The sequence below is a fragment of the Gossypium arboreum genome, chromosome 9 (assembly GCF_025698485.1).
Source record: "Gossypium arboreum isolate Shixiya-1 chromosome 9, ASM2569848v2, whole genome shotgun sequence".
NCBI classification, from domain to species: domain Eukaryota; kingdom Viridiplantae; phylum Streptophyta; class Magnoliopsida; order Malvales; family Malvaceae; genus Gossypium; species Gossypium arboreum.
In genome coordinates this window covers 1,870,833-1,883,445 of record NC_069078.1, presented here as the reverse complement: position 1 = coordinate 1,883,445, position 12,613 = coordinate 1,870,833, and the positions used below count along the sequence as shown (strand labels likewise).

Here is a 12,613-nt window from a genome sequence, read left to right as displayed (position 1 = left end):
CATTTCTATTGATTTTTATGTTTTGAGTTCATTTTAGCTTAGTCTAGCTAACCTGGGGTTGATTTGTGAAATCATTAGAAGTCTAGGGTCTTACCATGAATGTAATAAGTGTATTTGTGAACTTAGTTGTTAAATCCTTGAGTTTGAAGGTTAAGTATAAGTATTTTAATAAATGATTTTTTGATGATTTTAAGTTTAAGGACCTATTTGAAAGTATAGTAAAATGCAATGTGAAAAATATGAAATGATAGAAAATTTGGGCTGAAATGAAAACATAAAAAAAATTGGCGAGTTTGGTTTTGCATGGATTGTGGTTAAATTGTGAATTTCGATTTAAGGACTTAATTGTACAAATGTTAAAATGTTGAGCATAATTTTTTAAAATCACTTTAAAAGGGGTTATGAGTTCGAATTAGTTATTTTAAGTTGACTCTGAATGATTTAATTGAATAAAATTAGCATTTAGATCAAGATACGCAACAATCAAACTTGAATCGTGGAAAGGCCAAAGTTTTAGACTAGTCGTCGGTACCTTTTGTGCAATCGTGTAGTCGAGGTAAGTTTGTTTAATGGTAAACTAACTAATTTTGTAATTTGATGGAAAATTTATTTATGTTGCGCTTTGTATAATCTCTTTGTTTATAAATTGTTAAATTATTATTTAGATGATAGTGTAAGTTTATGTAAATTAAGATAATGTGTGTAAAATGTTGAGAATTATGGAATGATATGGAAACATGCTCTGTTTGAGCCTTATCAATACTTAGGATACAAATAATATGTCATTAAGGATTATACGCTTTTGGGTGCTAGTCTTGGATGTCCTATTGATGGCTGAAGTCCTACATTTGTTACGGAATCTCCATAGCTCGTGTGAGCAGCATCGTGTAGTCTAACATCTTGACCCACGGCTTATGTGAGTAGGCCCAATTCATGGCTCGTGTGAGCATTTCAGGATCCGGTTATGCTTACATGTTCAGGCACACTTTGTCTGAGCATGGTCTTGTGTATCCTAAGTTGATTTGTTTGGTTCAACGGGTATTGAAGTGTTAAGAAAAAGTTTGAGATGTATAAATATTACATTGGATAGATGTTGAACGTGTTATGTGCAAGTTCACCAACTTGTGAGAATGGTGATTGAAAATATTACATTGGATAGAGACGAGTTAGGGGTGTTACAGTTGTAATTTTTGAAGATTTTATTTTATTTTTGGTAATTTACAATCAAATGGCTAGTACTCACGAAACTGCTCAAATAAAGACCTACCATTTGCTTTCTCGAAGGTTTGAATCCGAATGGATTCTATGAGTGAACAGCCTTTGGCCACCAAGCCAATCACGAGAGTTCAATTTCTGAAGATTTTGTAGCTTACCATTTTGATATTATATTTGCTAATGGTTGTTTAAAAAAAATAATAATATATTAATGGTTGTGATTTATCATTTATATAATAAGGTTTAAATAATTTGTATAAATATAAATTGTAAATTTGATTATACTTAGTAAAAATAATTAAACTAAATAGATGAACTTAAAATTTTGTAGTATCACCAACATAAATTTGTATCCATAATCAAGTTAGTCATTATATTACACAATAATTAGAATAAGAAAGTTTTATTGAAACAAAATATTAGTACATTAATATGATCGAAGCAAAATAAATATATTAATAAATTTTAATCTTAAAATTTTGATTCCTTTGAATAACTCACTTCATTACGTAGATTTTATTATGATTAGTCAATAATAAAAATAACATATAAAATACGAATGATATGAAAAATATTTAAAAAAGAATCATAAATTAATCTAATTCAATTAAAACACAAATTTACAAAATTGAAATTGAGTAAAAAAATAAAACATGTCTCCTGATGAAGTCAATATTATAGGAACCAAGCATAACTGATTCACCAACTAACGGACCTTGAGTCGATCTATGAACCTTAGCCCAGTGAATCTAAGCTCAGCGAATCTTAGGATTGTACATCTCAACTAAGACTACATGGGAACCATATGGAATTACAAAATAATTGATTTCCAATTATACTAAGACGTCTCATCCTAAGACGTTGTAATGCCCCAAAACCCAGCCTAAAAGTTTAGACCGAACCTCGGAGGTTACATTGATCACTGAAGTGATCGTACAAAGTTTTTACAAAATGAGTTATTTTAGACTTCGTCAGAAAACCGTTGCTTTGATCGAACTCAATCATTTAACAAAGTATGCCAAAATCAAAACGATAATTAGGATACGATGAAACATGTTTGAAAATAAAATCCTCAATTTCCGAACTTTAGTACAAATAACATTCACATGTATATGACACAAAATTCGTACCACAGTTTTCAAAACAGTAATTACAGTCCAAAACCATTTATTTAAACTCAGAATTGAAGAAATACTTTATTAGCATGTTTAAAAACATATCACTCCGAGACCTCTGGCATGCCAAGTCCAGCTTCAGAACGCGAGAGTACCTGAAAGGGGAAAACTAAAAGGGTGAGCTACAGGAGCTCAGCATGAGTCTGAAACAGACGAAAACAAAATATGGTAGTCCAACAGATGGTTTAGAAAACGAATCATATGCTTACAAATAACATACGGATAGCTCAAACGACAATTTGATAAACTAAGGGTTAACATTAACAACCCTAACTCATATACGTTGTCATTCCAAGCACACATGTACCCAAACATATATGGATTAATCAGAGCATTTCATTAAGATGCTAATTAATCAAACAAACAAACATAGGCTCAGAAATGTGAATTATGTAATAATTAGAAATCCCGCCCAACCAACCGAACACCACTTTGACCACCTAACACACCACATATGAGCTATATCAAGCCCAAACAACCCTACACACCACATAGGACCTTGAAAGTTCTATCCAACCCTACACACACATATGTGGAACTAAGCCACTGAAATAACAATAGGCAACTAAGCTAGCATATGTACAGTACATTACGATAAACCGCTGTACAAATAAGTTGAAGTTAAAACTGCCATATCAGATTAGACTTCCTTCTCTTCGTAACCAAACCCAAAATTTTATGCAAATATGTATGCGAATAGATCAATAACAAACTTACAAAAATAATGTACTCAACTTACAAACAGTCATACATCAGTCAAATGGGATCAGAGGTTCACATATTCAATCGACCAAATTCAGAATCAGTTATAACAGTACTTAATTACTAGGTAACATCACTTAACTCTTAATCAAATCATTAAATTAGTGCAATGATTACAAATAACTCATAAGTTCGAGCCAAAAGAGAGTCCTAACCACCCTTACCAAGGTCTAGCCGAGGGTCGGAACACACACGAACACAAATAAGTCATAATCCGCACAAAATGAAAATTTGTGAAATAGGGCTATACGGTTGTGTGCCTTGGCTGTGTGGAAGTGCCTTCGCCGTGTGGAAGCCTACATGCCCATGTGAAAGCTACACACGCCCGTGTGGAGACACGCGCCCGTGTGGAAGGGACACATGCATGTGTGTGTAACCCGTGTAACTCACTGTCCAAAAGTGCCAAAAATAAGTGTAGAGTATACACGGCCATATGGAAATCCCTCACGCCCATGTGACCAAAGCACACTCCCGTGTGAAAACCGAAAAAATCCCCAAATCATAGCCACATGGCCGTGTGGCACCAAAAATCACCCAAAAACCTTAATTCCCAATTTCACACGGCCGTGTGAACAACCTGTGTGCGGTACATGCTCGTGTGGCCACCCATGTGGTCACGAAACCACACCAAAACAGGCTGAAAAACGTGCTTTTGGCAACGAAACCAACGCTTAACCTTTGGTAATTCAGAGATATACCAAAACATATAGATTTTCATACAATTCAATAGCAAAACAACACATTGATTAGTCAGTTTCAGAAACACACGATATATGTCGAATTTCACAGAACCAAATCAAAATTTCGATAATAAAAAGGAAGAGTTTTTGAATCCACACCTTAGACAAAATATCGAGCACCCAGAATCATTTGACTCGCTCCACCAAGCCAATTCAGAAACCTCAGTTGAACATACCAATTTATAAGAATTTCAATTTAATAGTAAATAGAAAATGAAAGAAATTCTAACAATACCCAAAAATAAAACCTAGCTTTTTCACTTTTGAATAAACGAATACACATAGACAAAACTCCCTTGTCAGACAACAAATAGCGGAAGAAGCAAAGAATTAAAAGAAATTAATTTTGGGGAAGAAAGAAGAGAGAGAGAGAGAAAAAGAAAAAAACACAAAAAAGTTTACAGATATCTAAAAATAGGGAAAGAACATGAAGTAATTGAGTATTTTTTAGATAAAAAATAAAAAAATAAAAGTAATAAATAAATGCTTTAAAACTTAAAACAAATTTAAGATAAAGAACAAAATAATTTCTCAAAACACACACTTGAGGATTCAAACCCAGAATCAAAAGGCACATTAACACATAACCAACCACTAGACCAGCAGGTCCATTCTCATATCAAAATGTGAAAACAAACCCAAATGTTCGATCTAGCCACTGACCCTACTTACAAATCTCAAAACTTCTAACCCCGAAATCCGGGGTGTACAGACGTAGCATCACCGTCACTGCCAAAAATATCAAATCAAACTTCCATGTCAGTGGTTTTAAGACACGTAGCTAAATATGTCTCCTACAATAAAAAGACCAAGCAAACAACTCATACACTCTCATGTACTCACTCTTTTTTCAGTTCTCAGACTCTCCCACAAAAAAGGATATCCGTCCTAATCTTCACCCAATCTACCATCGTGTAACAACTGTCTTCCTTCTTTGTTCACCTTACTGGTTAACAATACTTAAATTCTATGATAATTTGGTCCTTATTTTTCTATAAAATGAAGTCCAAATTATTAATATTGTTGATAATGATTAAATTTTTAACGTGTTTTTAAATTCTAGACTAAAAAAAAATTATTTTGGCATGATGAGTTGGAATAATTTTTTCTTTTAATTTTATAAAATATATAATAATGATCAAATTTCAATTTTAGTCTCAATTACTATACTCAAATTTGAGATTTAATCTTTATATTTCAAAATTTTGACATAATTTAGCACCTTATATTTTCAATATCATTGGTTAGCCCAAAAACTTTATTTCATTTAAAATGACTATGTAAATTTTAAGAGTAGTTAACACAGTTCAAATTATCTATTAAGTTCACATTCATTGCAATGCCTTTTTTTTTGTTACATGGTTACTGTGTGAATATTTTAAAAAAAATTCAAAATGTCATCCCAATGAATTTAACAAAAAAAAATTAATCAAATGTTTCCATTTCTCAATCTTTTTGAGTTGCTCCTACGAAATCAATGTCGAAAAAATTGAAAAAAAATCAGTCATTCTCAACCACTGATGAAGAATTCCTTAAAAAGTTAGGGATAAGTAATCCATTTTAAAAATTGAATAGGTTTGATCTTATGCATACATGAGGAAGCTAATAAAAAAGAAGGAAGAAGGAAATAAGTTCTTCTTCATTTTTATCACTTAGGAGTTGAACGAGATGAAAGTTTCATGTACGATTTTGAATGAGAGAAAAAAGTGAGGAATCCTTTTTCGACTCTAATTTTGACTTTTTCACTCAAATCATTACTTTCTACTACTTTGAAAGTAGCTACTTTTGTTTTAGCCACTCGAATTTTTATTATTCTTTTTTTTATTATTTCTTATCAAATGAATGACATCTTCTAGAAGGTTTTTTTTTTGCCTTTCATAGAAAAGTGGTTAAATATCACTTTTGGTCCCTCTACTATGTCTAAAATTAAGATTTAATTTTTATACTTAAGTTCTACAATAATTTGGTCCTATTTTTTTAATATTGAGTACAAATTGGTAACATTGTTGACTACTCTGATTAAATTTTTGATGAGGATTGTTTTTAAAAAATACTATACTAACAAAAAATTTATTTTGGCATGATGAGTTGGACCAAGTTTTTAAATTTTTTTATAAATTATATAATAATTATTAAATTTTAATTTTGGTCATTGTACTACACTCAAATTTAAGATTTAATCTTTATATTTCAACTCTTTGACATAATTTGGTACCTTAAATTTTCAATGTCACTGGTTAGCCCCAAAAAAACTTAATTTGATTAAAATGACGATATAATTTTTAAGAGTTGTTAACATCATTGAAATTATCAATTATATTCACGTTCATTGCAATTTTTTTGTTACATGGTTACCGTGTAAGTAATTTTTAAAAATTTCAAGACTCTCGACAAATTTAACAAAAGAATGCAATGGTGCTAACAATGAAACTAAAATTTTAAATTTGAAAATTATAGAAACTAAATTTTTAACAATAAAAGTATGAAAGCTAACTTCTAAATGCATGACGAATATATAGACTTAAAAGTATACTTTAACCTTCAAATTTTACTTTATTATATAATAAAAATAATTAATCCAATGCAAAGCATACTATTACTTATGGGCTCTTTTTATGATTTTTAAAATCATAATTAAAAGTAAAAATAAAGGGCATTTGAGTATAAATAAGAAAAAGAAAATGTAAACGTCCCATTCATTAGTTGGACTAAATGTGAAAATATGAAAATGTAGAGACACTTTACATTGTAATATACTATATACATAAAGATAATAAGTAGATCTCATAAGCAGAAGAAATATCCATATCAGACATGGCATTGGTGGGGGCTTTTTTATCTTCTTTTCCGGAAAGGAAGGACCAGAGATGATAAATTAACTTCTGAAACAAAAAGCTTTTAACCTTTTTTTGTTTTCTTCTTTCTTTCCTTCAATGTATTTAGGTTTTAGGACCACAGACCATCTTTTCATTTCATCAGATAAACTTTCGATGTTAGGTCCTTTTTTAACCCTAATTTTTAACCTGCTACACATTATCCTGTTGGATCTTCTGCAGAAGAGTTGCAGTACTATTCTTCTTCTACTTTTGCATTTATAACATTTATTTTATTGTATTCTTCATGTCTGATTTACGGTAGTTGCTTCTCCCAACAATATCGTCTTCAAGGTTTGAATCTTGAAAACACAATATGTCTTATCATTGCACCCAACATTTATTGGTATTTATAATATTTATTAGTATTACATGTTTTCATCCTTATTTTTACTATTTGATTACATAGATCATGGATATAAAGTACATTAAAATGTATAATTATTTGCTTAATGCAAAGAAAATATTCAATATGGAAAAAGAAGAGTAATTTACTTACACTTTACATCTTTTCATATCTCTTTAGACGACTAATATTTTAGTTATCAAACTTTAGAGTTATTTGTGACACAAACTCAATTAAGTGATAACTAAAATACTATTATATACAATGTAAATTATAATATTTTGAAAATATTTTTATCTTTTGCATGTTTTATCTAAAAAAATTACATGCGTAATGAGATTTTGAACCTTTAAACATCTTTAATTTACAATTTAAACAAAAAAAACTCCATTTGTTTTTTATTACTTTTTTATAAATATATTTGTTTCATAAATATATGTTTTTATAAATATCTATACTAAACATAAAACTTTTAACTGAATTAGTATCAACCATCAATTAGGTCTCAACTTATATTTTAAATTAGCAAAACCCATTCCTTTCACAGAGCAAAAAAGAAAATATTTTGATGGTAAATCTAGGAAAATTCATACAAATAATGAGAATCATAATATTTAAACTTAATATATCACAATCTTCGTTGCCCCAACTTTATTATTTCAACCAAAGTGACAATTTTATATCAATTTCTTTCTTATAAATTTATTGTATAAATTGGTGTGCAATAATATAATTATTTTTATTAGTTTTGTATAATGACCCAATACAGTTGAAAAATCTATTTATCTATCTATACTACATATTAAGCTTTTGACTGAATTGGTGTCGCAAGTCATTTAGGTACCAACTCAGTTGGATAATGACTAAAATATTATTGTTTTACAAAGTAAATTATATTATTTTGATAGTAATTTTTCATTTTACATCATTTATATAAAAATAGAAAAATACACACGTATGAGATCCGAGTCTAAAACACTATAATTTTAAACATCTTTGCTTTATCATTTCAACAAAAGCCTAATTTATTTTTTTATATCAAGCTTTTTATAAATATATTTATTACATAATTTTGTTTTTCACACATTGTGAGTGTCATAATCTAGTACTAATATAATTTCTCTAACTAAAGTTTTGTTTGATAAACAAAAACATTAAGCGGAAAAATTAAATACAAAATTTTTAGTTTAAAACTTTATAAGCGTTGAATTTACATAATAAATCTATTTTTATGTTAATAAAAACTAAGTACTAAATATTCGATAATAATAAATTTTAATTTTAAAATTACATATTTATAATTTTAATCTTATTAATATATTATTTTATATTATTTTGGTTTTTAATAAAATTAAATATAATAATTTGAATATTTAATTTTTAACAATGTAAAGAAATAATTTATTTTAGTTTAGATTTAAAAAAATAAGATCTACTTAATCTTTTCAACATTAAGTGATGAGCAATTATCAACGTGTTTATTTTATTCAACACTTTTTTATTGAAAATTTTGAATTAAGTGAAAATTTTTATGATTATCAAAATTATATATTAATGTTGAAAATTTTAATAGTTTATCAAACACACCCTAAATTTAATTTCACAAATTAAATAGATGAACCCAATTATAAAAATTAAAAAAAATCAAAAGTACAATAACATAGAATAATTATGGGTATTTAAGATTTTTTAAAAGTTTTACAAATAACTACACCTAGAAATAGACATTCACCAAAAAAAACTTTTGTATTTTTTAAGTTTTATTATTTTTCAAAATCTAATTATTTTTAGAAAATGACTATTATTTTCAATTTTTTATTTTTAGTTTTTTATAATTTACATTTATTTAGCTTAAAAAGATATAATGAAAAATTTATTGTCAATTAGCTATTATTCTCTTTTAAACATAAATTTAATCAATAACCTTTTAAAAAGAGTTAAATTATTTTTTAAAGAAAATGCTAACTAATACACTAATATTCTAATGATTTCAGCATGGCAACCCGTGTAACAGTCTAAGTGTACTTTCCATTGGCATGACACTATTTATCTTATATATACGTCAATAAATAATTAAAAATTATAAAATACTCAAAGTAAAAACATTCAAAATTTCAAAAATATAAAAAGTTTGTAAAATTAAAAGGAAAGCATGAAATGCATGTAGATTGTCATGCGGGCTTTCATGTTTAAAAATTTAATATTTTAGTAATTATTTTCATTTAAAAAAATTAAATTGACTCTTTTTAAAAGGTCCATGGTCAAACTCAACTCTCTTTAAAAAAGTTGATGTCTAAATTTAGTATATAAAAAAGACTTATTTAACAAAAGATGTACACGTTAAGAGCTAAATTTATCCTTATGCTTTTAAAAATTTATACACTATTAAGCAATATATATATATATTATATATTATTTGATACACCGATGGTGGAGAATTTTAACTCACAAACAATACTAGAAACTCTATCACACGCGTATTCATGTGGAAATCGTGTATTTATAATACAAATTTGTGTTTAAAAATGACATAATTATATAATGAAATGTATGGTTTGAAACTAATTAATAATAACACATGAAATATATACGATATTAAAAAATAGATTAAATTGTAAGTAAAACAAAATTTAAACACATGATACATCATTAAGATTACTAAATGAAAACAATTATTTATCATGATGTTATCATCAGTCCTAAATTGGTGTTGAGTGAATTTGTGACACCATCTCAATCAACAACATTGTTAATATATACAATTGATAGAGATAATAAAGTGTGCATAATAAAATTAAAATGTATAAAAATATCAAAATAAAACTTTGGTTGAGTAGGAAATTCAAAGATTTGTTAACCCAATCGGCACGGGTTCAGATTCTATTATATGCATATTTTTATTTTTATTTTAATAAAAATCTAAAGTATCCTAAAATAATATGATTTATTTTAAATATGAATGGACATTAAAATAAATTTTCTAATTGAGTTGAAACCAATTGATGAGTGACATCAAATTAATAAATAGCTTTATAAATTATCAAGAAATATATAAAAATTAATTCATAGTATGAAGCCATTCATACAACATCAAATATGTATTTCAATTATTTCAGCAGCATCCCATTGAAATGTATGAAAGTTCTTATTTTTCCAAACCACCCAAAATGAAGCAAAAACCAAACACAAAGCCCTAAGAAAAGTGGTTACAAAACTTACATTTCTCAGGCTGAATGTGTGTTGAAATTATATCGTATACTAGGGAATTTTGATAATATGATTAAGCCCATCATGATAATCTAAAACACACTTGAATTTCATCATCTCCCCCATGATGCCTTGCAATTATGTAAATAGATTCAAATTAACAGTATATTTTTCCCCATATGATATTTGATTTTCATTTTGGTCATTTATCTGGTTGATTATGGGGAAACCTAGGAGGCATCAATTGGAAGGGTCTAAAAGATTGGGTTATCGGTGGAAAGTTGAGAGAATTAAGCAAGAGGTTTTGTTGTGCACCTGAACTCAGCATCTGAAAATGGTTAACTTGTTGTCTAGGATCCACCACATGAGGCGGAAACAAGGGTGGTGCTCCGCCTCCTGGCTGCGGCGGTGGTAATGGACATAGTGATAATGCCGATGGCAATGGTGCTGCCACAACGTTGAAATTATCAACCTGGGGCGCATGCACTGCAAATCCATGGCTTGCTAAATGTGATGATAAAGGGAAATTAGAAGGTTGGAAATGATAATATGAACCAGATGATACAAGTTGTGTACCATGATCATCATCATCATCACCTTCATTTCTTCTATGTTTATCATCTTTATCATCGATTACATCCCTCGTAACTTCTTTCGATTTAGTCCTCCAAAATGCATCGGAAATCGGAAAGTTCGCCGGCGGTGGGGGCATCGGCAGAGGTGGGAGTTCATCGATTTCATGTTTAGCAGCATTAAGCAACCAGTCAACGACTTTGCTAGGTTGATTAAGACCAAGCCTGTCTTGAAGATCATACAATTGAATGGCAGTAGGAACCGACAGCCTTACCCTTCGGTCTCTTAATCCTCGTATGGTGTAAACTTTGCTGTGCCTGTCTTTGCCCCCGAAGGCCCTTGAAACACGTACGATTCTCGGATCTTTTAACCTTAACCATTGCGAAGAAGAAGAAGAACTAGATGGACCTTTGTTGGTTTCGTTTCTTTTGTCGTCGTCTTCGTCTTGTCTTGTCGGAAAATCTGTGTTTTTTGAACTTGAAATCATCTTATGTAGCTCATTATTGAAGCATCAGAAGCTGAAAAAAACCAGTTGGAATTTGCGAAATTGCATGAAGAAAAAACAACAAACACATAAAAATTGATTGATTAATGATAAAAAATAAACAAACCCCAATTTTTTCCCTTTAAAAACAAAGAAAGTTTCTAAAGAAATCATGAGAATTTTGTTGAACTATAACTACATATGCCCTAAACTTGAAAAGAAGAAGAAGAAGATGAACAAACCCTAGATTTTTTCATGCCCTTTTAGAAAAGCTAAATAAAGCTCAAACTATGAAGATGTAATTCAGATCTCATACTAATACTCAAAAAAGATCTAGGTTTTCACAGAAAGACCAGATTCTGTGAAATAAAGCAAAAAATCATTAGGTATTCCAAAGAAAATTTGCAAAAAATGTGAAAAACTTACAAATATATCAAACACTTGAATGAACAAACCTTGAAACTTTGGTTATGGAGTCACACAAACCTGCTTATATATATATATATATATGTGTATATAGATGATATGTATTGAGAGGTCAAAATTTTTGGTTTTACTTGTAAGAGAGATAGAACTTACTGGTGAAGTTCATCCATCTGTGAAAAGAAAAATGCTGGAATTCTACCGACCATAGTCCATTGAAGGATTGAAGTGAGAAAAAATAATAATGAAGAAAAGCAATGGCTGTAGGGCTTCCACGTGGTGCATATCTCCCATTTGTTAAATAAATATTTATGCTACTAGATAATCTTATCATTTACTCTCTTCAACATCATTATAAACAATTTTTTCAACATTAATCTCGTTATATGTTATTATCATATTTGTATAATCTCTTCTCAACCCTTCTCCCTTAAATAGAATTGAATAATATATTTCAGTATACTTAAACTCATATTTTCTTGCACCGGCAACAATACCAATGCCTATCGAGTTAAACTACGACTATTATAAACATTATTTATCTCAATGATATGATGATTAGAGGCTTAATTTAATTTAGTTACAAGAAAAAGTTCTTTAAAAAATTAAAATACTATGTTATACTTATATGATATATTCCGTATTTTACATGAACTTTGATATAATTTGTAATATTTTACATCCATTCTAATTCGATGTATTTGTATACATTAAACTTTAATTTTATTTAATTTTTACATTTCACTAACTTTATTATCTATGTGGCACGATTTTTCGTTAAGTGATATGTAACTTGCTCATATGACATTTTATTA

The 12,613-nt window shown here is 28.8% G+C and overlaps 1 protein-coding gene across 3 annotated transcripts; it reads right to left on the bottom strand.

Moving 5' to 3' along the window:
- Positions 1 to 10,190: 10,190 nt before the first annotated feature.
- LOC108454823 (transcription factor TCP13-like) lies at positions 10,191 to 12,120 on the bottom strand. Of its 3 annotated transcripts, none has more exons than XM_017753409.2 (2): positions 11,831 to 12,120; positions 10,191 to 11,409 (listed from the first exon to the last, which is right to left on the bottom strand). In XM_017753409.2, exon 2 carries the CDS (start codon positions 11,376 to 11,378, stop codon positions 10,521 to 10,523), a length of 858 nt encoding a protein of 285 aa, XP_017608898.1. In that variant the 5' UTR covers positions 11,379 to 11,409; positions 11,831 to 12,120; the 3' UTR covers positions 10,191 to 10,520. The 3 variants fall into 3 exon arrangements, with proteins under 3 accessions (XP_017608898.1, XP_017608897.1, XP_017608896.1); XM_017753408.2 differs by having other exon boundaries at positions 11,955 to 12,120; XM_017753407.2 differs by having other exon boundaries at positions 11,802 to 12,109.
- Positions 12,121 to 12,613: the final 493 nt, after the last annotated feature.

Excerpts from the sequence above, each read along its gene's own strand:
- LOC108454823 (XM_017753409.2), bottom strand. The coding sequence starts at position 11,378 with ATGATTTCAAGTTCAAAAAACACAGATTTTCCGACAAGACAAGACGAA.